The 26,368-nt window shown below is 27.8% G+C and overlaps 1 protein-coding gene across 1 annotated transcript in view; it reads left to right on the forward strand.

Moving 5' to 3' along the window:
* Positions 1–26,368, forward strand: part of LOC145276923 (3'-5' RNA helicase YTHDC2-like) — a 101,008-nt gene that overhangs the window by 32,184 nt on the left and 42,456 nt on the right. Inside the window, exons 8-16 of the mRNA XM_080128396.1 lie at positions 168–324; positions 1,891–1,945; positions 8,203–8,255; positions 9,638–9,762; positions 10,743–10,878; positions 15,916–16,108; positions 17,280–17,455; positions 21,546–21,633; positions 26,224–26,311. Of these exons, the coding sequence (XP_079984522.1) occupies positions 168–324; positions 1,891–1,945; positions 8,203–8,255; positions 9,638–9,762; positions 10,743–10,878; positions 15,916–16,108; positions 17,280–17,455; positions 21,546–21,633; positions 26,224–26,311 (1,071 nt within the window). The remainder of the gene's footprint in view (positions 1–167; positions 325–1,890; positions 1,946–8,202; positions 8,256–9,637; positions 9,763–10,742; positions 10,879–15,915; positions 16,109–17,279; positions 17,456–21,545; positions 21,634–26,223; positions 26,312–26,368) is intronic.

The following is a 26,368-nucleotide window of genomic DNA, read 5'->3' on the forward strand; positions in this document are numbered from 1 at the left end:
GGCCTCTGGGCCTTTATAAGTGGTGACTCCTATGTAAAAAAAAAAAAAAAAAAAAAAAATGAATACTTTAATTTATTCGATTAAGTTATTAACTGTAGATATTTATAGGGGATGCTGGATGAAATTTATAAAAACAACATATTAAATATATTTTTCTTGTTTTCTAGGATGAAATTCATGAAAGAGATCGCTTCACTGATTTTTTGTTGACATCTTTAAGAGATATTCTTCAAAAATTTAAAAATATCAAACTGGTTTTGATGAGTGCTGCCCTTAATACTGAACTTTTTGTTGAATATTTCCAAAAATGCCCTGTAGTACATAGTAAGTATTAAAGAAAATCTATCTTTTAACATGTTATTTAGATAATTTATATTTTTTTATCTTTTATATAAAATACATCTCTCCTCTATATCTTTCTGATTAATAACCTTTTTTAATACAAGGTAATCAAATCTGTTTCATCTATCATATAAATCTCAAACGTCAGTTTGTGTATTTGTATGTTTACTAAAAACTTTTGTCAGCTGCATCGAAACTGGTACCATCTGAAAGAGCTATGTCGTTGGACGTATATATGTGAAAATTAGGAAAAAAAAATATTCTGTGGTCAACTGGACCATTTCTTGCACTTTTACGCGACATCATTTTCGCAAGTCATGCACGCGTAGCAAACTGAAAGCATGTTTAAAAGCATTATTTTGCAGGGTCATGACATCATAAGTCGCCGTAGTCTGATGGGCAAAAGCATTTGCCAGGAACGTTTTTCCCTTCTTTCGCATTTCAGGTTTGAGACTTCTACTGCGGCTAATTTTTTTTTATTTTTATTTATTTTACTTTTTGCCGTCACACAGGCACTCGCTGCTATTTTGATTGAAAAAAAAAAAAAAAAAAAAGTTGTTTCAATTCATTTATTGGGGGGGGGGGGCTCCAGTGCTCGTGCTGCCAAATTATTTGGTGGGGAATTGGGCGATTCCATTCTTTTCTGGGGGTTGTTCAATAGCCTTAGTATAGCAGCTGTGTCCAAACCATATTTCATGCCAACCTGGACAACGCTGGGTATCCATGCTAGTCAATCATATAAGGCAAATATTGGTCTGTGTTGTTCAACGTTAAAAATTGTATTTCCGATAGATTTTAATATTTAATCCTGATTGACATTTTATTTTTTATTTGTCATAGAGGAAAGTGGAGGAGGCTTTACCCTTACATTCTGAAGTTCATAACCCTTGGACAAATTTAATAACAATTCTGTGAATATTCACCAACTGTTTGACTGATGATAGGGGTGCCAAAAAAATTAAAAAAGCTCCCTTGATTTATGTAGTTAATAATGCCACTATTTTTCTTTACCATTTAGGAACACAATCTCTAAATTGTTTTGTTTATTAAAGTTTTATAAATAAAAAAAATGCACATAAAACAATAAATATTAAATGTACCCCATTCTTTTTCTTAAAATAAATCCTATTTATTGCACAACCAATATTGTGATGAAAAACCAACCAACTCTGAATTGTTTTAATTAAAAAATAAATGGTTTAATACCTGTTTTATTTTCAAGTTCTATGTCAATCAAAAGTCAAAGAAACCTGTTTTGATCTGAATTTGCCCTTTTCATATTTGTTTAATTCTGGAATGCATGAAATCTATTTTGTCACTTTTTCGTCATTGCTGAGGTGGCTCAATAGGTAAACGTGCTAGAGAAGTTGTGAAAACCTCACCTTAAGCATATAATTAATTTTTATTTTTTTCCTTAACATTTCAAATTGATATTTTTTTTTTCTAATCTACATAATTCTGGAAATTAGGACTGTGGGCAGCTCTGCTAGTTGTATATAAAATTATACAATTTAAAAACAAAAATCTTTTTTTTTGTTTTGTTTTAAGTTCCTGGCACAATGTTTGATGTTCAGGAGTACTTCTTAGAAGATGTATTAAAATGGTAAGTGTATAGTTTCTGTTCATTAAATGTGACATTTTAAAATATAATCAAAACTTAATTCTTTAAAAAAAATGTGGGACATTTATTTTATATTTTATTATATTATAATAAAAGTTTCACATTTCACTTGTAATTATTTACTTAATGGTAATCTTCAATATTTTTAATTTGGAAACAACTTTGTTAATCAGTCATTTTAAATATTTTTTTAACTTCCAATTTATTCCATAGTTTTAGTGACATCTGATAGTGATTTAGATAAGTGCATATATATAATAAAAAGAAATGAACAATCCTGCCTTCAACATTTTCAGATCACCGCTAGGCAAGATGTAGCACTTGTTAGCCTCCCTCTGATATTCTAGAGGGTTACCATACAGGAGTAGATAAAATTTCTCAGCCATGGTGAAGATAATACATCTAGGGAAGATGAGCTCTGTTGAAAAACCAAACCTTATAGAGAGAACCTGTAGGGAAATTTTCTAATGATGATGTCACAAAGAAAATACACACTTTCAAATTTTTATGATTTTAAATTTAATCAATCTAATTTATTATTTTTTAGTCACCTTTTTTATAAGTTTAAATTTAATATGCTAATTTATATTTTTTTAGTACCCATTTTTATAAGTTTAAATTTGATCAAGCTAATTTCGTTTTTAGTCACCTTTTTTATAATTGTAATATTAATCAAGCTAATTTATCTTTTTAGTCACTTTTTTTACAATTTTAAATTTAATCAAGCTAATTTATCAACATTTTTTACTCGTATGGTTTATAAATTTAAATTTAATCAATCGTTTTTTTAGTCGCCTTTTTAGAATTTTCAATTTACTCAAGCTATTTTATTATTTTTAGTCACCTTTTTTATAAGTTTAAATTTAATATGCTAATTTATATTTTTTAGTCTCGATTTTTATAATTTTAATATTAATCGAGCTAATTTATTATTTTTTTTAGTTACCTTTTTAATAATTTTATATTTAATCAAGCTAATTTATTTTTTTAGTCACCTTTTTTATAAATTTAATATGCTAATTATTTTTTAGTCACTTTTTTAATAATTTTAAATTTAATCAAGCCAGTTTATTAACATTTTTTACTCATCTTTTTTATATAATTTTATATTTATTCAAGTTAATTTATTATATTTTTAGTCACCTTTTTATATAATTTTTAATTTGATCAAGCTAATTTATTATTTACTATTTTTATACATTTATTATTTTACTTTTAATCAAGCTAATTTATTTTTTAGTCACGTTTTTTTGTAATTTTATATTTACTGTAGGTAATTTATTTTAGTTACTTTTTTTATAATTTCATATTTAATCAAGTTAATTTATTTTTGTTTTTAATCAAGCTAATTTATTATTTTAGTCACTTTTTTTATAATTTTAAGTTTAATCAAACTAATTTATTATTTATAATTTTTTACTCATCTTTTTTATAATTTTGTATTTAATCAACCTAATTTAATTTTTGGTTACTCATTTTTTGGTTACTCATTTTTTTAGTCACCTTTTTTATAATTTGAAATTTAATCAAGCTAATTTATTGTTTACTATTTTTTACTCTTTATTATAATTTTATATTTTATCAAGCTAATACATTATTTTTAGTCACCTTTTTTATAATTTGATATGTAGTCAAGCTAATTTATTGTTTACTATTTTTTACTCTTTATTATAATTTTATATTTTATCAAACTAATACATTATTTGTAGTCACCTTTTTTTATAATTTGATTTGTAGTCAAGCTAATTTATTGTTTACTATTTTTTACTCTTTATTATAATTTTATATTTTATCAAGCTAATACATTATTTTTAGTCACCTTTTTTTATAATTTGATTTGTAGTCAAGTTAATTTATTGTTTACTATTTTTTACTCTTTATTATAATTTTATATTTTATCAAACTAATACATTATTTGTAGTCACCTTTTTTTATAATTTGATTTGTAGTCAAGTTAATTTATTGTTTACTATTTTTTACTCTTTATTATAATTTTATATTTTATCAAACTAATACATTATTTGTAGTCACCTTTTTTTATAATTTGATTTGTAGTCAAGTTAATTTATTGTTTACTATTTTTTACTCTTTATTATAATTTTATATTTTATCAAGCTAATACATTATTTTTAGTCACCTTTTTTTATAATTTGATTTGTAGTCAAGTTAATTTATTGTTTACTATTTTTTACTCTTTATTATAATTTTATATTTTATCAAACTAATACATTATTTGTAGTCACCTTTTTTTATAATTTGATTTGTAGTCAAGTTAATTTATTGTTTACTATTTTTTACTCTTTATTATAATTTTATATTTTATCAAGCTAATACATTATTTTTAGTCACCTTTTTTTATAATTTGATTTGTAGTCAAGTTAATTTATTGTTTACTATTTTTTACTCTTTATTATAATTTTATATTTTATCAAGCTAATACATTATTTTTAGTCACCTTTTTTTATAATTTGATTTGTAGTCAAGTTAATTTATTGTTTACTATTTTTTACTCTTTATTATAATTTTATATTTTATCAAACTAATACATTATTTGTAGTCACCTTTTTTTATAATTTGATTTGTAGTCAAGCTAATTTATTGTTTACTATTTTTTACTCTTTATTATAATTTTATATTTTATCAAGCTAATACATTATTTTTAGTCACCTTTTTTTATAATTTGATTTGTAGTCAAGTTAATTTATTGTTTACTATTTTTTACTCTTTATTATAATTTTATATTTTATCAAGCTAATACATTATTTTTAGTCACCTTTTTTTATAATTTGATTTGTAGTCAAGTTAATTTATTGTTTACTATTTTTTACTCTTTATTATAATTTTATATTTTATCAAACTAATACATTATTTGTAGTCACCTTTTTTTATAATTTGATTTGTAGTCAAGTTAATTTATTGTTTACTATTTTTTACTCTTTATTATAATTTTATATTTTATCAAGCTAATACATTATTTTTAGTCACCTTTTTTTATAATTTGATTTGTAGTCAAGTTAATTTATTGTTTACTATTTTTTACTCTTTATTATAATTTTATATTTTATCAAGCTAATACATTATTTTTAGTCACCTTTTTTTATAATTTGATTTGTAGTCAAGTTAATTTATTGTTTACTATTTTTTACTCTTTATTATAATTTTATATTTTATCAAGCTAATACATTATTTTTAGTCACCTTTTTTTATAATTTGATTTGTAGTCAAGTTAATTTATTGTTTACTATTTTTTACTCTTTATTATAATTTTATATTTTATCAAGCTAATACATTATTTTTAGTCACCTTTTTTTATAATTTGATTTGTAGTCAAGTTAATTTATTGTTTACTATTTTTTACTCTTTATTATAATTTTATATTTTATCAAGCTAATACATTATTTTTAGTCACCTTTTTTTATAATTTGATTTGTAGTCAAGTTAATTTATTGTTTACTATTTTTTACTCTTTATTATAATTTTATATTTTATCAAACTAATACATTATTTGTAGTCACCTTTTTTTATAATTTGATTTGTAGTCAAGTTAATTTATTGTTTACTATTTTTTACTCTTTATTATAATTTTATATTTTATCAAGCTAATACATTATTTTTAGTCACCTTTTTTATAATTTGATTTGTAGTCAAGTTAATTTATTGTTTACTATTTTTTACTCTTTATTATAATTTTATATTTTATCAAGCTAATACATTATTTTTAGTCACCTTTTTTTATAATTTGATTTGTAGTCAAGTTAATTTATTGTTTACTATTTTTTACTCTTTATTATAATTTTATATTTTATCAAACTAATACATTATTTGTAGTCACCTTTTTTATAATTTGATTTGTAGTCAAGTTAATTTATTGTTTACTATTTTTTACTCTTTATTATAATTTTATATTTTATCAAGCTAATACATTATTTTTAGTCACCTTTTTTTATAATTTGATTTGTAGTCAAGTTAATTTATTGTTTACTATTTTTTACTCTTTATTATAATTTTATATTTTATCAAGCTAATACATTATTTTTAGTCACCTTTTTTTATAATTTGATTTGTAGTCAAGTTAATTTATTGTTTACTATTTTTTACTCTTTATTATAATTTTATATTTTATCAAACTAATACATTATTTGTAGTCACCTTTTTTTATAATTTGATTTGTAGTCAAGTTAATTTATTGTTTACTATTTTTTACTCTTTATTATAATTTTATATTTTATCAAGCTAATACATTATTTTTAGTCACCTTTTTTTATAATTTGATTTGTAGTCAAGCTAATTTATTGTTTACTATTTTTTACTCTTTATTATAATTTTATATTTTATCAAACTAATACATTATTTGTAGTCACCTTTTTTTATAATTTGATTTGTAGTCAAGTTAATTTATTGTTTACTATTTTTTACTCTTTATTATAATTTTATATTTTATCAAGCTAATACATTATTTTTAGTCACCTTTTTTTATAATTTGATTTGTAGTCAAGCTAATTTATTGTTTACTATTTTTTACTCTTTATTATAATTTTATATTTTATCAAACTAATACATTATTTGTAGTCACCTTTTTTTATAATTTGATTTGTAGTCAAGTTAATTTATTGTTTACTATTTTTTACTCTTTATTATAATTTTATATTTTATCAAGCTAATACATTATTTTTAGTCACCTTTTTTTATAATTTGATTTGTAGTCAAGCTAATTTATTGTTTACTATTTTTTACTCTTTATTATAATTTTATATTTTATCAAACTAATACATTATTTTTAGTCACCTTTTTTTATAATTTGATTTGTAGTCAAGCTAATTTATTGTTTACTATTTTTTACTCTTTATTATAATTTTATATTTTATCAAACTAATACATTATTTGTAGTCACCTTTTTTTATAATTTGATTTGTAGTCAAGTTAATTTATTGTTTACTATTTTTTACTCTTTATTATAATTTTATATTTTATCAAGCTAATACATTATTTTTAGTCACCTTTTTTTATAATTTGATTTGTAGTCAAGCTAATTTATTGTTTACTATTTTTTACTCTTTATTATAATTTTATATTTTATCAAACTAATACATTATTTGTAGTCACCTTTTTTTATAATTTGATTTGTAGTCAAGTTAATTTATTGTTTACTATTTTTTACTCTTTATTATAATTTTATATTTTATCAAGCTAATACATTATTTTTAGTCACCTTTTTTTATAATTTGATTTGTAGTCAAGCTAATTTATTGTTTACTATTTTTTACTCTTTATTATAATTTTATATTTTATCAAACTAATACATTATTTGTAGTCACCTTTTTTTATAATTTGATTTGTAGTCAAGTTAATTTATTGTTTACTATTTTTTACTCTTTATTATAATTTTATATTTTATCAAGCTAATACATTATTTTTAGTCACCTTTTTTTATAATTTGATTTGTAGTCAAGCTAATTTATTGTTTACTATTTTTTACTCTTTATTATAATTTTATATTTTATCAAACTAATACATTATTTGTAGTCACCTTTTTTTATAATTTGATTTGTAGTCAAGTTAATTTATTGTTTACTATTTTTTACTCTTTATTATAATTTTATATTTTATCAAGCTAATACATTATTTTTAGTCACCTTTTTTTATAATTTGATTTGTAGTCAAGCTAATTTATTGTTTACTATTTTTTACTCTTTATTATAATTTTATATTTTATCAAGCTAATACATTATTTTTAGTCACCTGTATTTATAATTTGATTTGTAGTCAAGCTAATTTATTGTTTACTATTTTTTACTCTTTATTATAATTTTATATTTTATTAAGCTAATACATTATTTGTAGTCACCTTTTTTTTATAATTTGATTTGTAGTCAAGCTAATTTATTGTTTACTATTTTTTACTCTTTATTATAATTTTATATTTTATCAAGCTAATACATTATTTTTAGTCACCTGTATTTATAATTTGATTTGTAGTCAAGCTAATTTATTGTTTACTATTTTTTACTCTTTATTATAATTTTATATTTTATCAAGCTAATACATTATTTTTAGTCACCTTTTTTTTATAATTTGATTTGTAGTCAAGCTAATTTATTGTTTACTATTTTTTACTTACCATTTTTATTTTGAATTTAATCAAGCTAATTTATTTTTTTACTCACTTTTTCATAATTTTAATTTATTACTTACTGTTATTTTTTCCCCTTTCTGTTGCATTAAAATTTTTAACTTTTCAGGACAAACTTTTCAACTAAAGCTATGGATAAATTTAAAAGAGAACTCGTAAAATGTAAGTTTTTACAAACTATTCATCCACTCTTCAAAATACTTTTGCTATTGTAAATTTTATAATTCGATCTCATCTTTTTGTAGTGATTTCTTTCTTTTTTTATTTTCCTGTGATTATTATTAACTTAGTTCCTCTAAATTTTTATTTTTAACAAGACTTCAATTATATCAAATGTCTATAGGAAAATTTTGGAGACATTTTTCTTTTAAAAAATAAAATATCCTGCCTATTTTTTGGGTGGTGGGGAGGGCTTATAGTGTAACAATATTTCCCAGATGATGTCTTCTATTACAATACGAGCTGGGAGGAACTTTGGTCGGCCAAATTTCTCTGTATAGAATTTGCAATTCTACGACAATGGTAGTATCTCCTCACATTCTTGCAACATATTAATAAAAGAAGGAAATATGACATATTGTCTTTGTTCAGATCAGTTTTCTCATGGATAAACAAATGAAGCACATGGATGGCAAAAATGACAGAACACAATGACTAAGGTTTATATATTATATATATATTACTTTTATTACATTATAGGGTTCAATCTCCCCAAAAGAATCTTCATACAATACTTAATGGGCAGAGAGAGGGAGGGGTGAACACAAGAAGTTAGTAAATAAAAAAAATCTTTTTTTCTTTTGTCTATAAGAAAGGATTACTCCAGTCCAAAAATTATAAGAGTCATATTTAAACATAACTATTATATGAAATTAGCTTGGCTGTCCAATGGGGCTGCAAAGGGCTTTAGGTAGGGTGTTAGAAAACGTAAAATACAGCTGGGTGATACATGTGATATCCAGATAACGTCTTTTGCATTCTAGTATAATGTTTTACCCTTTTACTGTCTGGTCCAACGCTTGTGGATCGACTTGGGATTATGATGTTTGGGGCAGTTGCGTAATGGATTCGCATCACTGCATGGTCGATGAGACCTCAGACTTTCTGCATCTTTAATGTCAGCTACTGTTGATTTTAATGAATTTTTAAAATAGTTCTTGCACCATGTGCTCTGATGTGTGCCAAAATGATTCCTTAATTGTTTTATTTCCATTCGTTTTACCTTTGCGAGATCGAGCGGTGAAAATACACTGCAACAGGGGTATGGGAGGGGTTATATGTCTTTGCTATTTCTGCTTGGATGTTAGTCATAGGCATTTCAGGAAGAGGGGAAGGTTGTTGTCTTTTTGATAATTATAAAAGGTGGGAGGGCTATCTGGCGTCTTCTGTATTATAGTCCGCTATAAGTTCCCGTCACAATAGCATTATGTTATTATGTTGAAGCAAAAATATCAAGTTTAGCAGATTTGATACATAATCAGATATGAACATCATTTGTGTTGCATTTTATTTATGATAAATAAATATAATTGTTGTTTTTGCAGTGGAAAAACAGCAGCAGCAGCTGTCTAACTGGTGCAATCAAAAGTTGACATTAAACGATGATGTCAATGATTCTGAGAATTGGGCAAAGAATCCAGATCGAGATAAACATCTTGAGAAACTTGAAGTTAGTGTTTACATTTTAATTTCTTTACATGCACCAATTGTATTTTGCATACTTATATTCGTGAAAAGTCCGAGTAAAATCATTTAAGAGACAAAAACAAATAATACTGATAATTCCATTAAGATTTTCAAATAAATTTCTTTGTGATTCTAATAAAATCTAGTTTTGCCTAAAACATTTCAACACAAATTCATGTATTTGTTGTGCTCATTTTTTTTTTTTTTTTTTTTTTTTAAAGATAAATACTATACGTCTTCATCAGATAATCTGCATATCTATTTTTCCATAATCATATACTCGACTAATATGCAGTCTAGTGGGAGATGATCTCTGCTCTTCCCTGGATCCTCTCTCACAGAAGAGATATTGCTAAAATTTTCTTTCTCAATCACTATTTTCATCGTAAGTGCTTGACTGGTCTTCAAGTTCTGCAAAATTCCTTCTCAGAAAGAACTTGTGTTGCTACCAACACTGCTTTCTACGTATCAAAAATCAAATAGCACTTCCATAAACAGTGTTTATTTTCAAAAGCTTCCTATTACTGCAGAAATGTTTCTTCTACAGACTACAACAAGGTCATTTTCAAGTCCAAAGTCAACAAATATTTGCAGAGTTATTTTATAGTACTGCACCATTATCTAACTGAAAATCTTGCTCAAACTTATTTTTGAATGGCTTTTGTCTTTGGTAAGTGTTTAACCATATGTATATATAAAACTTTGCTGGATTTTGTTAGCTTCAAAAATGTGACAAAATAAACTGATTAATTCTAATGAGAATAAGAAAAGAATGTTGCCCACTTTTTAAAATCATTTTTGTATAATTTGTATTGTAGAATCACATGTAATTTGTTATTTACTCATGAGTATCTTTAGTTTTGTGCCAGTTATGACTGGAACTATATTTGATTTTGTAAAATAGTCTTGCAAAATGACTTCTTGCAAATACATCTTAATTTCTTTCATATTTTTATATTTTAGCCTGGAGAGGAAAAAGAAGACTTGGAACCCTGGTTAGCAAAAGAGATGGATAGGCTACTGAGTGAAGCTTGGTTGACTGGTAGTGAGGATGCATTTGAACATATCTTCCATCTAATTATTAATGAAAATGTTAGCGGTAAGTATAAGAGTTATGCGTCTTCTCTTTTTTAAATTAACATTTAAGTTTGATTTTAATATAGGAAAATGTTTTCATCATGCATTTCAAATATAAATTTTCAGTTATATTGATGTGTATTCATCTCTCTCTCTTTCTCTATGTATTCCTGTTTGTTTTTGAATTCTGTGGATATTGGGATAGACCTCCATAACCATACATATTCTAAAAGTACATTACCCATGGTACTTAGATAAATGTATTTCATGTTGATCAAAGTAGGTACAAACATTATTGTGGAGTCAGTATTTGCACTGAATATCCATAAAAAAAGAAAATTTTATTTCATTTTATTTATGACTAAAAAATTATAGAGATTAAAAAAATAATAGAAAAGTTAATAAAGAGTTTATGGCTTATAATGTTTTTGTAGAAATACAAGTGTACATTGAGTGATGATTAAAGAGTAAATTTACTGAAATTTATTTCTATTAATCTTGCACACCTTTCCACCTAATCAATATCTATTATATCCTTGACAAAGAGAAAAGGTGAGAATGAAAGGGAGGGATATTTAATAATATATACAATAAATACTGACTCAGTACTGTCAGATCAATGAAATAAATGTCTACTATATTTTAATTCTCATATCAATTTATATATATAACAAAATAGTTCAGAATAAATGGGATGTCTAATTATAATGTTTTTAAACCTGCCTTCTATAAATATAAAAGCGAAAATGTTTGTGTGTGTGCGTTTTTGTGTATGTCCAAGACTGACTTTTATCCGAGAACCGATTAGTCGCCTCACAACTTCTTAAAACTTTTCATATCGCGCCTAAATGATAATATCTACGAGTTAACAACCGGGGTCGCCTGTCTATTTAATTTGGCCGACTTTCAAAAGCTAAATATTCAACAATTTTCGATCGCCGCATGTGCATTAAGCTTTTTCGTATAAACAAAGAAGCGAACAGAGTCGCGGTGAAGAAAACACTGTCCCGCACTCAAAGTTGATGTCATTAACTTGTCAAAACCGGGCACCTGCCGTTAAACGTTGCACGTTTTTTTTCACACTTTATTATTTTTCAACTGCGCGTCAAAGCTTTGTTTTTTTGTTTTTTTAACAAACATCCGGGACACCTGGCCAACGATTTTTCTTTTCATTTACCCAAAAACACACACACCTAAAAACACCCGGGCAACGCCGGGTACCCCCAGCTAGTCTATATATATAAAAGCGAAAATGTGTGTATGTATGTTTGCTTTTTTGTGCACGTCCAAGAAAGGCTTTTTTCCGGTGGGTTCTCGAAGCCGTTGCTAATTTTTAAAAACTTTTTATATCACGTCTAAATGATAATATCTATGACTTAACAACGGGGGTCGCCTGTCTATTTAATTTGCCCGACTTTGAAATGTTAAATATTCAACATTTTGGGATCGCCACATGTTTGCTTTCGTTTTTCGGTATAAAAAAAGCGAAACTCTATTTGAATCCTGGCCCACGGCAAGTGGTCTCTAGAAAGCGATGTAATGTTTGGTCAATGTTGGCTTACCGTCGTCATATCAGACGGTTGCTTTCATTTCCAGACGAGCCACTCCCCTAATAAATGGGGGAGCTGTTTTTCCCCAAAGTTAGGTAAAAACAAACAAACCAGGTTATTGACCTCATTAAAAACTGTCCCGCAGAAAATGTCCACTGCTGAATAGCTATTGCTTATGTCGTCGTCGTCGAAACGCTCGCACAAAATGTTAACTCTACGACTTCCACTTGACGTCATTTAGTGCGGGCACCTGTCAGTTCTCTTCTTAATTAAATAAATTCAAACTTCTTTCAGTAACTCATTCTTGCTGGCTGAGCGGTTAACGTGTCATGTTTTTTTCACATTTTATTTTCCAACTTTGCCTCAGGGCTTCGGGTTCGATTCTACCTAATTATCAAAACTTCTTTTTTTATCTTTTGTTTAGTTTTTATTTTATAGGTACCTCCAATGCATGCCCCAATTTTACCTCCCACCCCCGTATGTAAAACGATGTAATTGTAATTCAATTTACTATTATCATCCTAACTTTTTTACCGTTTAAAAGAAAGAACTTCAAATAAACTGCTAATATTTTTAAAAAACTTTTTACAGCATACAAAAATAATGAAAATGCGAGACAAAAATTGTGTTTATATTATCGACACTTTAAAACAATGTTCCTATGTAGTGACGTTTTTTAACTCGTAGACACACTAGCAAAAATCAAATAGGCATATTTTTCTGAAATTTTCGATATTTATTCATTATTAAATAAACTTACATAATAAAAGTAGATTTTATTAAATATATTAGAGGAAATATATTTTTTTAGGTGTTCTACCCCCTATATTTCCTGTTACAAAAACTAAAAAAATAAATGTAGGTCAATAAAAATTTCAACATTTTTTTAAAGCTGAGAAGATCAAATAACCCTGAGAAGATTAAATAACCCTTATCCCTGAGTGGCTTCCGGGCCTTGATAAATGGTGACCACCTTGTAAAAAAAAAAAAAATATAAAATCCTGTTATTTTTTTCACTTACCTTAAAGTTGTAAATAAAATTGGACATAAAATCAATATTATTATGTTAAAAAAACAATTTTTCTTGATTTTTTTTTGATTTTTTTTTTTTGGTAATATAATTATTTGAATTACAAAAAAACACAATTCTAAAGAAATAATTATTTTTAAAAAGCTTTAAATGATATTAAATTCAAATATTACGCGATATGAAGTTTAAACAGATTTTTTTTTTATATAACAGATGACTCTTGAGATAATAAAAATTACAAAAGCAAAATCGACTAAAAAAAAATTTGTTTGGATTTGATTATTTAAAATGACAGAGGTGATAATCAAAATTTATGCTTTTTTTTTCCAAAAAAGTATGGAGGTCTGTAGCGACATTATGTTTAGATACTTGTATCAACAGAACAGGTTAAAATTAATTTTATCGTCTGTGTAGTTCGTTATTAAAAATCTATTTGTTTTATAAAAGGTAAGTGTTATATTGTTTTTTATCCATTGTACATTTTATTTATTCATAAATTTCTGCATAAATGATGTTCTATAGAAATTGACCCAAACTATTGTAAACACACAAAATGATGACGTCACTACTTTGTGTGTAATGATTTTATGTGTAAATTTTGAATAAGTCACTCTTTCTCATTCTCTCCTTTCACCCTCTCTATCTCCTCTTCCTCTCTTTTCTGATTGTATTTGAAAATGGATGACATCATAAAAAATGAATGGCAGCTATGATGTCATTCTCCATTTGTGACATTCAGCATGCACAGTGATGAGTATATAGGTTGTTTCTGGATGATTAAAATTTTAAAAATAACATTATTTGAAATGTAGAGGGAATTGTGATGTAGGTAATGATGTAGTTTCAGTTACAGACATGCAAAATATATAATTACATAAGTCATTTTTCTGTGTACATCACATTTTCAAGTGTTGGTGATTTCAGCATGAATTATCCAAAATATTGAATGTTTAAGGAAAAATTGTATTTTCTCTTTGTCTGATTAATTAAAACTTAAACTATGAAAAATACACTGGCACACTTGTTCAAGCAATATAAACAACAACAAAGACGTTCTCTGAAACATTTAATGTTTACTTGGTTGAAGTATTTGGTACTAATTGAATCAAAATACTCTTGATTCATTGTCTATAGACATTAAATAATTGGAAACAGTTGTCTCTTGAAACAAGGAATCTTTTTTTATAAGTCCTCAATTAGTCAGTGAGATTCCTAACTTTTCACAGTAGCCTATGTCATCACAATACTGTTTTATTAATTGACATACATATTCTTGGCATACAAATAACCTCTACTGTAGTTGTAGCGTTGATATTTATACACTGACGTACAAAATCAAAATGCATAAACGAATTTGTACACATATGGTCTGTGCATGTACTATCCTGAATAAAAAATAAATATATTTTGTATCAACACGCAAACATTAACCGACACACAGACCTACACGCATAACTCATCGACTTATTATTGTCTGTCAATCTATTGAATCTTAACTTTGAAATATTCCCAAGCCTTATCATTGAAATATCTTCTAATATGAAAAACAAAAGATTGACTCTTAAAAACAACTTTCAATGGTATAATTTATTTAATTGAGCGGAGAAGTTTTAAATATGATTTTCCCGATCCCTCAAACTCATAGCTCTTAATTAATTGATCCAGACTTCCTCTAATGTCTCAGCTAATAAACCCCCTAGACAAGAACTCTAAAAATATTCAAGTAAACCATATATTTTAAACATATATAAAGTATCTCTTTTGTGAATATATGCATTTTGAACCCATTATTTTGTTTTGTTTACCATATGACAATGTCCCTCATTTTCTTGCATTTGATTGTTAAACCTGGAAATCTTCTCCACTGAAAATATTTCTCTCAATCTGACTCATCTCAAAAATATCTCCCTCCTTACAAAACACCTTAAATTAAAACCTCCAAAAACTGCCATGAACACATCCCTAAAAACTTAACTTCTAACCGTAAAACTGGTGAAGGAAATCGCATAACTGATAACCTTCATATATCTGGCATCTCAACAAAACAATACAAGTCAGATTCATCGATTTAATTCTTAATATAACAATTTGCTTGTCTAGACCTTTGAACATTTCTTAACTCCTCTCTTTTCTCAGTTCATTATTTTTGGTTGTTCAAGGCATAAAGTTGATATGTATAGATAGATTTTGTCATCATTAGTTTTTATAAATGCATTTTCACTATGAGCTTACATATTCTGATTTTGTATGATCCTTTGAACAGGTAATGATTAAAAAAAATATTGTAATATTTGTTTGCCTATTGAAATTCAGAAGATATTTCTTTCCTTTCATGCACCTTCATTAATGTTTTATTTTAACAATATATGTTACGTGTGCTTTTTGTATTAATTTTTATTATAAATCTCATCCTGATTAGTGCTGGGTAGCCCTATTTCAATTCTCTAAAAATTTAATATAACTTTGTCTTTTATTTTAGTGGACTACATGCATTCAGAAACCAGTGCTACTGCTCTGATGATTGCTACTGGACGTGGTTATCTTGAAATTGTTGAACGATTCCTTAATCTTGGGGCTAACATCAATATTCGAGCTTCAAATGATTGGACTGTCATCGATTGGGCTAAGAAGTTTGAAAGAGTGGATATCCTGGAATTGTTAGAAAGCTTTAGGTTGGCAATTTGCTTGTATTCTACTAAATCATTCACGTATTAAATAGAATTTTTTTAATGTGTGTATTTTACGCTGTTAGATTTTTGATTTCAATAAAGTAAAATGTTGTATGTAAGAAACATGTTCACACAGAAACACAAGAAGTTGTCACACAATTTAATATGAAAAATATGAATTCTCTCATCAGTTTATTTGGTCCCAAAACTTTCCTTTCCCAAACTGCTAGTTAGGCTAAAGACATAATATTTATATAGAAATGAAATTATTTCTTAACTATATAAATATCAATCCAAGGACAGGTAAAATTAATTATGCAAGCAAAACAACTTTCCAACGCTTTTCTGTCCTTCAAAATAGAATGCTATAACTTATGTTCAAACTCTTTATATCAATTTGTAGCAAAATTTATAACATGATTTTTATTTTTAAAAATGTCTAAAATTTATGGCATGTAATATAATCGTATTGATGTGCTAGTTCTTACTAGATAATCAAAGTTAAGAGATGTGGAGGCTAGCCAGTACCTAGTGGGTGACCATTTGAAAATGTTAGATGCTTTATGTTATTTTTCCATGATCAGATATGAGATCGTACATATGGCTAGAAGCTGCTTGTGAATTTGATATTCCCTGTAAACTTCTTCCTTTAGATGAAGTCAGTATAGCCTACTCAGGGCTAATATTGTAGTAAGTATTACTGATTCCTTTAAAATTTAAGGGGTCTTAAGAAGAAATTAATATCCAGAGTATTTTCTTTAATTGGTGTCTCATAATAATGGACCAAACTTAATGCACATATGTATTTGAATTTTCAAATAAGAATTTGCACCCATATTATATCTCCTAAAAAACTCTTTAATATACTTTAAAGAAACTGAAATTTATTGAATATTTATTAATTGATGCCTAGTACTTATTGTTAAAATTTCATAGCAAAATTGGAGATATCTAAATTTTCATTAAGAGCTTCCATCTTCTCTTTGCATAAAACTAAATTCAACTTTCATTACTAACTCTACACCTATCATCAGAATTCATCACAATTATTTTGAGTAAATCCTGTGTATAAGAGGTATAAGAACCTATACACATACCTAATTTTACATAAATAGATATCAACATGATCAATGTATATTTATTATGAAAGTGTATTGCTTTTGTTTCCATGTAGGTATTCAGTTGAAGAGAATTCTACATCTGAAAGTGCTTTAGTGAAGATGTCTGAAAATATGTCACCACAGGATCGTGAGTTGTTAAATATCTACCACCATTGTTTTGATGATGATAAAGTTGACAAAGATCTCATTGTTTGCCTTTTGCACAAAATATTCACAACAACAACTGATGGTAAGCACAGCTCACATTTCTTCAATTTATTAATCATCATGCTATTCTGAAAACTTACGCCAAACATTTTATAATGCAGCTATAATCACATTGATACACCAGTTCTCATAAGATCACCAAAGTTTAGCAATGTTGAGTCTAGCCAGTACTAAATGAATGATCATTTAGAAAGATCAAATGCTGTATGTAAAAACGTCTTTAAATTCAAATTAATTTACAAATTGTGTGCAAAAAATATGCATCATTTCAGCACAAAATGATCCTACAATTGTTGACATGCCATAAATACCAACAATAACAACGAATAGTTTGACTATTGTATTAAAGCATTGCTTTAGAATTTCCAAATAATTATGTGGTAATTATTCGGTTGACAAGAAGTTTCTTGCAGAATTTTTAATTTTGATTTCAAATGGTGTATTTTCAAATAAGTTTTTGTTATAATACCTTTACTTTATATATTTTAAAAAACGTTTTTCGCCCTATCTGATCATTTAAATTACAATCGTTTTAAAACAATTGTCTTCTTTTTCAGAACATTGAATACAACATGGAAAAAAAAGCAATTTTGCTCAATTTTTTTATTTCAATTCAAGCTAGGCCAAAAAATCTGCTGAAACAGTTTACAATATCAATGAAGCATTTGACCCAGTAACCACTACTGAATACACAGCACAATGGTGGTTTAAGAAATTCTGCAGCAGCGATGAGTCTTGAAGATGAGTGTAGTGGTCGGCCATCGGATGTTGGCAACATCATTTAAATAATTTTTTGAGAACTTGCTTCTGAATTAGACATAATATATACAATGATTTCCAACCACTTAAAAGAGACTGAAAAGACAAAAAAACTTGATAAATGGGTGCTTCATACATCGAACGACAACCAAAAGAAAAACCTTTATGAAGTGTCATCTTCCCTTCTTTTACACAACAAGAACAATCCGTTTCTTGAATGGGTTGTGACTTGCAATGAAAAGTGGGTTCTTTACAACAACTGGCGATGCTCAGCTCAGTGGTTAGACACCGATGAAGCTTTTTTTTCTTTCTTTTTTTTTTTTTACACAGGAATCACCACAGTATTAAGGCCAAGAGGCCACTCAAGGATAAGGGTTAAAGAGTGTACAGTAGAAATTGGATGATATAGTAATCATTAGTAATGAAAATTCGGTAAATTTGATAACTTATATGGAACGGCTCATCAAGAACTTATTTATGTTAGACTTGAACACAACCATATTGTAGTCAGCCCGAAAGCAGGAAAACGGAAGACAATTCCACAGGCGTGCAGTTCTAAGAAAGAAGCTTTGTTCATGGAATCTACGTTTAGGTTTAGGCACAGATAAAGAGTGGGTGGAATTATTGATAGTGTTTACAGCTAGACGAGTGTTTCTTGTGAAAGTTTGGCGAGGGAGGACCATAGACTTAAGCTCAGTCGAACACTTTCCATGAAAGTAACGATACATCAGAGACAAACTCGCAACATCTCTTCTGTGAGATAGAGGTTGCATGGAAGAGAAAAGGACATCTCCTACGAGGCTACGAAGTCTATTTTTAACTCTATCAAAGCAGGACAAGTCCTTTCTAGCAGCTTCTGCCCATATGTGGCAACAGTATTCCATCCTTTGACGTACCTGGCTCTTATATAGATAGAGAATTGCATCAGCAGTGAGATATCTACTGGATCGATAGAAAGATCCCACCATTTTTCCAGCAGCCTTGGCAACAGATTTGATGTACGTGTTCCATTTAAGATCAGGAGTAATGGTCAAGCCCAGAAGCTTGTCAAAACTTGAGGCCTCCTGAAGACGAGAACCATTCATTTCAATTGATGCCAGATGTGGATCAGAATGTTGATGATGTAAAGATAGAAGCTTGGTTTTAGATACATTCAAAGTAACCAGCCACTCCTTTCCCCATTGTACTACATGCTCAAGATCAGAGGAGAGAGAATCGGAGAGAACTTGGTCGTTTACTGTCTTAGATGTGCTACCATAAATGGTAGTGTCGTCAGCATAAATGTCTACAAATGATGTAAGGATGTGATTTGGAAGATCATTAATGTAGATCAGGAAAAGAGTTGGGCCTAGGATGGACCCCTAAGGGATACCAGCATTAATACTGTGAGCTTCTGATTTTTGCCCCTCAACTACTACTTTTATGAACCTATCAGAAAGAAATGATTTAATAATTGAGAAGACTTTTCCAGCTATACCATAGCTAGAGATCTTGTGAAGTAAACCTTTATGCCATCCCCTATCAAAGGCCTTAGATATGTCAAGAGCAATTGCCCTAGAAAGGTAGCCTCCGTCGAGAGATTTGCTAATCCTATGAGATATAACTGTAAGCGCATCTGCTGTAGATCTAGCAGAATGGAAACCATATTGAGTGTCACTAAGGTTATTTTTGTTGAGATGGTTGATAACTTCTGTATTTAACACAGATTCCAGCAACTTACTCATGACGCACAGAAGACTTATTGACCTGTACTGAGAGGGGGATGAGCGATCACTTGAATTCTTAAATACAGGGCATACTGGTGAAATTTTCCAGGGTGATGGGAAACTATTCTCCTTAAGACAACGTTTAAACAGTTTTGTAAGTATGGGCGCTAGTTCAGGTTGAAGTTTTTTGAGTACTATAATTGGAATACCGGTAGGGCCAGTTGCTTTACTGGAATCAAGGTTTTTGATTAGCTTGGCAACATCACGTACAGATATACGTATATCACATAGCGTGTTTTCTGATACAGGAGGAAATATTGGGGGTTGGCGGCCTTGGTCGCAAAGGGTAGAATTAGCTGCAAAGTTCTTGACAAAGAGTTTGGCTTTGTCTGATGCTGACGAAATTACCTCAGGTCCATTGATGATAGTTGGGATAGAGCACACGCTTCTGTTCAGGATTCTGTTTTCTATTTGCCAAAACTGGTCCACAACATTTCCAAAGCCAGAGTTGTACCAAAAGAAGGTTATGCTAACTTTGGTGGTCTACGACTGGTCTCTTCCATTAGAGTCTTTGGAATGCAGGCGAAACCATTATGGTGGAAAAGTACTGTCGACAAACGGATGAAATGCATCAGAAATTTTGACAACAACATCCAGCAACAGAAAAAGGCCCGTTCTCCTCCACAACAATGCCTGATCGCATGTTGCTAAACTCACTCTGCAGAAGTTGAACGTATTGGGCTACGAAACCATATTCTACAGACCTCTCACCTACCGACTACCACTTTTTTAAGCATCTCAATAACTTTCTGTGTGAGAAATGCTTCAAAAACCTAAGTGATATTAAAAACTCCTTCAGCGACTTCATCGCCACTAGACTGTAAGATTTTTATGCTACTGACATAAAAACACACTTGTTTTGCGTTGGCAAAAGTGTATTGCTTATGATGGTGCTTATTTCGATCAATAAATTTTTGTTTGAGCCGAGATATGTTCAGTTGAATTTAAAAGTTAAAAACTGCAAGAACTTTCTTGTCAACCTGATATATAACGTATAGGTCTTATAACATTACTTTAACTATTATAATATACTATATTATTTGAATTAATAATTAAATCATGTGTGACTAATTTTGTTAGTGTAATGTCATTTGAATCTGTGTTAATAAAATTGTTGGATGTAGATCACTTCCAAAACTTGCATTTTTAAAACTTGGGGATTCACTAAAAACAAAATTTAAAGTAAAAATGACTTTCTATTGCACAGTTTAACTGCTTCCAAATTGCTTTAAATTTTCAAAGGATGACAAATTAATTTTTTTTTTTAACTAGTTATTAAAAAAATAAAATTTTTTGACTGTTTAACAAAAACAAAACAATGTTCATTCTGGCAAATACATTGCCTTAATTAAATTATTTAAAAATGTTTTATTTTATGCTATTATTTTTGATTTCAATAAATATTCAATAAAATGTAGATTAAAACAATGGAATGTATAATTATGAAAGTCATGTAGATGTAAGAAATGCACACGTGAAATTTGTTGACAGTAAATCAAATTGTACTTTAACAAATGATCAATTTAATATACATTTCTTTAATGCTATCATTTTTATTTTAATATCAATTGATTTTTGTTTTATCAGGTGCTATTCTAATATTTTTACCTGGATATGATGATATCGTGAGTGTGAGAGATAGAATTGCAGAGGATAAGCGATTTGAAAATGCCAGGTAATTCTATTGTTGGTTATAATTTTAACTTTTTTTAAAGTCCATTGCTTCATGAGAAATTTTGATGCTACATTATTAAGCTAAGATTTTGACTGGTGATATAAAAGATAGTCTTTAGTATAGACTAAAATAGTAGAGAGGGATTACTATTCACTGGATCATAAAATATTAACCTTATTTAGGGTGGGATTATCTGTCTGTCATGATACCATCCTCTTTTTTGAAGGGAAGGAGATTCTGTAGTGTCTCTTCATTGTTGTTGTTCATCATGATATTGACCATCCCAGTTACTGTCCTTTTCATTTGCAGTGTAGTGTTAAAGTGTGATTATTTTTCATTTAACTGCTGTCAGTAAATTGGCAAAAGAACAAAACATTTTTTTCTATAAATTTTATTGCCTGTTGAATTAAAAAAAACTTTTTTTATTAATCTCTTCCATTTCTACATGTCCAAATGAGGCAATTTTTTTATTTGCTTAATTATGACTTTTATATTTAAGTGAATTTCAGAATATTGTTTATAAAGCTATCAGTATTTTAGATGGTTTGAGATTTATATCACCCCATCTATTCTCAGTATAGGTCTTACAAACACATTTGTACTTATATATAAAAGACATTTTATGTGTCTTCTTCCCTATGGGCTTCAAAATGGCTGGGCTAATTTTTTTTTTTTTTTTTTTTTAATTTCACAAAAATGTACTTTATGTATGTGGGAGTGTTCTTAGATAGGTTTTGTATCAAAATGCCTCCACTAAGTATCGACAATCGAAAAAATCTGGTTAAAGAAGGAACAAGCCAATTTTGACTAAAGCCTTATACTAGCGATACACATGAAGATATTTAAATGGCTTAAAATATTTGGTATATATAGAAAGAGCTTGATAAGCTAAGAAACAATCTTTTTAAATTTTTAAAATCCAATTAAAATCAAGGAAGTTATGACTATTTTTATGCCCTGCGTGTTTGGATATTTTTCCTTCTTTAAGACCATATGCATTTTGTCACAATTTTTGTACTACTTTTTCAGTAAATAAGTAAAGTTCATGCTATATCTTTGTTAAAACACAAGACTAAGCAATGAAATTTGCCATATAGGTGTATTTTTTTGCAAGGAATCTGAATATGCTACTGAAAATCTCCAGAAATGAATGGTTTCCAAATAATCTGCAGTAAATGCACATAAATATGCTGCAATTGCTTAAAAATGCCATGTATTCATTAAAAGAAAAGAAGTTAGAGAATGCAAAGTTTAGTTATAATGCATTTTATGTGCCAAAAACTGAAATCGAAATCTAGGATTGGTTAAAAATGAATATATTGCAATATTTCTTTGGTATTATTGTAGAACAATACCTTCTGCTACCCCTCCACCATCTGACCACCTCTCCAAAATATGTGATTCTACCTTTATAGACAATTGCATGTGAACAACTTGAAAAACTTTAAAAGATAAACAAAAATTATTTTAGAATTTAATGTAAAATGATTTTCCATTTTGAATCATTTGAGCGTTTTAGGGCAGTTACTCCTCCTTTTCCTATGATAGATAAATCCTGGGTGTTTTTTTGTTTGTTTGTTTTCTAAAGGGCGATTATGCATGGTTTTAAGAGGGTCTTTGTTGTAATTATGAGAAAGAAGGTGGTGAGGTTACCACTCTAACTTCGGGTTAATGATAGGGCTAAGGAAAATTATGTGTGAACATCCTGAAGACTTGATAGAAATAAAGCAAAAACAATTTTAGAATTTAGAGTGGAGGTTGGTTTCACATAAATGTAAAATAATTCACCATTTCAAGACGATCTTAGTGTTTTAGGACAGTTAACCAATTTATTTTTTTATGGGAGATTAATCATGTGCACTTTCTTTAAATGTTTTTTACGCTTATATGAGCTCACAGAGGAAGTTTGTTTAGTGGGGAGCTCTGCCACTTGTACTTAGCGTTATTGTTAGGGTTAAAGGTTTTAGGAGGAGGCTTGCCACTTATACCTAGGGTTAGACATAGAATTAAGCATTTTTTTTTTTTTTTAAGAGGGTGTTTGATACCCATTGTGAAACTTTACAAGAATTATGATAGACAAAAATAAATGTTATTTAAAAAAAGTGACGTCCCTCTAACAGAAAACATGATGCTTGGAAAAATATCAAGTATTTAAATATAAAAAAACGAAACAAGCTTTTGCTAAAGCTGACAAATTGTTAAAAATTTTGAATTAATGTTATTTTGATTTTTAATTACATTTCATGTCTTTTCCTACTGTTCTTATTTTTTAACTGAGCACCTCCTACAAATATTTAAATATTGATTATTTTTTTATTTTATTTTTAATAATCCGGTAGATTAGTTTCCATTTGATAATAATTCACTGAAAACATTTTTTAAGGGACGAAAATTAGAAGTGTGTGTACCGTTCGTATACGTGAACCAAAACAATGATAGTTCACATTTTCACTTGTTAAAATATTTTAAAATTTACTACTACACAATTTTAAAAAATATTTGTATGGTTGATAACAAAATAGCTCTAACTAAACATGTAAGAATTTTTATTTATAACCAGATTTTTAATTTAAAAAAAATCGATTTGAAATAAAAATAAACAACAAAAACAAAACATCTGTTTACGCCATGTTATCGCTGCTGCTGCTATCACTAATACTACAGAAGTCTTGATTCAAATTCATAACAATTTTTTCAGATATGTTTTTAAATTGCTACGTACCACTAGAGAAAACACTCTTCAATCATCTTTTTAACGAATAAACATAGTAAAAAGATTGTTTTATTTAATAGTGAGTGTCCGATGAAAATTTTTGTCAAAATTTTCAATACTCATCATTTTGAAATCTTTTTTTTAACAACAAAAATCGAGTCGTCAAATGAATTTCGGACACTCGAAATTATTAAAAATGACATCTCTTTTGGCTAATTTCCAAATTTTATTAAAAAATTCTTCACTAAAACACAGTACGAATGTTTAGAAATCAGGGGGGGGGGTCGTTACAAAATCTTACCGAAAATGCTGTTTTATGATGTTCACATTTTTATCACTTTATTTGCTTAAAACTCTAAAAATATATAATGTATGTTATTATTTACTAATTCATTTGAAAGTATATTCATTTTTGAACAAAACGGTGATATTTTGAAGACTTAAAATGCTTTGGTTTTTAAAATATAACTATTTTAGCAGAAACCCCTTGAAATCTGTGTTTATCCAAAGCGTTTTAATGGCCATGTGTATTGCTACTTACACAGTCTAACATTGTGAGTGCATTTGAGATGTTATCACTTTATAACCACGCAAGCATAAGCAACGAGTGTATAAAATCAACAGTAGGTTCTTTGATAAGACGGATGCGTTCAAAATTAATGTTTTTCTTTAGAGTACAATTGAACCATGATATTTGACTTTTGCATTTTAAACTTTAATTCAAGCCATTATATAAGAATAATTTTATAAAATCAACAGTAGGTTCTGTACAGTGCAATGTAAACTACAATGTACCATGGACTAAGTCATTGTAGGGGAGGCATGTGAAGCTTCCTCACAGTGGGTTCCTGATTAGAGCAGGCAATCAATTGATTTAATTGAAAAATGATCGATTTCATTGATTTTAATGACAAAAGTATTGAAAGTGTGGAATATTTGTTGATCCATTCAATCCTGGGCAACATTGGAGTCACCTTGCTAGTAAATATATAGAATAAAAAAAAAATATGCAGTAAAAATTAAATTTTTTTTTTATTTGCCAAAAACCTTTCATTTACATTTCACATGATAAGTTTTGTAAAATGAAATTTTACTTAGAAATGAAATCATGTCATCTGTCTAATGACAGGTGACATTTTTTCATTTCAAAATAAAAGCAAGCCTTTTCTCAATAGCCATTTCAATTTGTAAGCTTAAGCACGATGCGAAATTAAACTAGCGAAAATGTATTCTTTTCCATTTTGAAAATCTCAGTCAAAACATAACACTGTTGCTAATACAGGGTGAACCCCCCCCCCAAAAAAAAACGGGCCTTAACTCTAATTAGGCCCCGTTTCTTAGTGTTTTGTCCAAATGAAATGAAACTTTGGTCATAACTAGTTTATTATATTCAAAACATCACATCAAAACACAAGGGTCTTTGGCCTTTTTTTCTCCGTTCTACAGCATATGTTCTAGATGGCCTCCATTTAGCTTTTGTTTTTTTTGGGTCACCCTGTAAATAGTAATAAACTTGAGTAATAAAAAAATGAAACTTATAACACTGTATAAAAATTAAAAGTTCTCAAAATATACAGAAATAGAAATTATTGGCAAATGAAGCATTTCAGGTTAGTAAATTTTGTTTCAGTGATAAAACACAAATACTCTGGATTGTAAAAGATATTCAGAATTCCTATCACATGAATAATTAGGATAATAAGAGAAGAGGTTCAACTGAGAATTTGACTGTTGACATGAAAATAAATATTCCAATTGGATTTACTTTGTATATGCATATAAATGAAATATTTAAAAAAAAATGATTAAGTTTAATTGCAAATTCCTAATAAGAAATAACAAAAAGTTAATTTTTTTTGTTTTTTTTTATCTGTTAGGTACGTTTTGTTTACTTTACATTCTTGTATGCAGTCAACAGATCAAAGAAAAGTATTCAAGATACCTCCAGCTGGTATCAGAAAAATTGTAAGTCTTTCATGTATTACTCTTTAGAAGTATCTAATTTCCAAGATATGTTATGTG

This window comes from Euprymna scolopes, chromosome 5 (genome assembly GCF_053919585.1).
Source record: "Euprymna scolopes isolate OS-2025 chromosome 5, ASM5391958v1, whole genome shotgun sequence".
NCBI classification, from domain to species: domain Eukaryota; kingdom Metazoa; phylum Mollusca; class Cephalopoda; order Sepiida; family Sepiolidae; genus Euprymna; species Euprymna scolopes.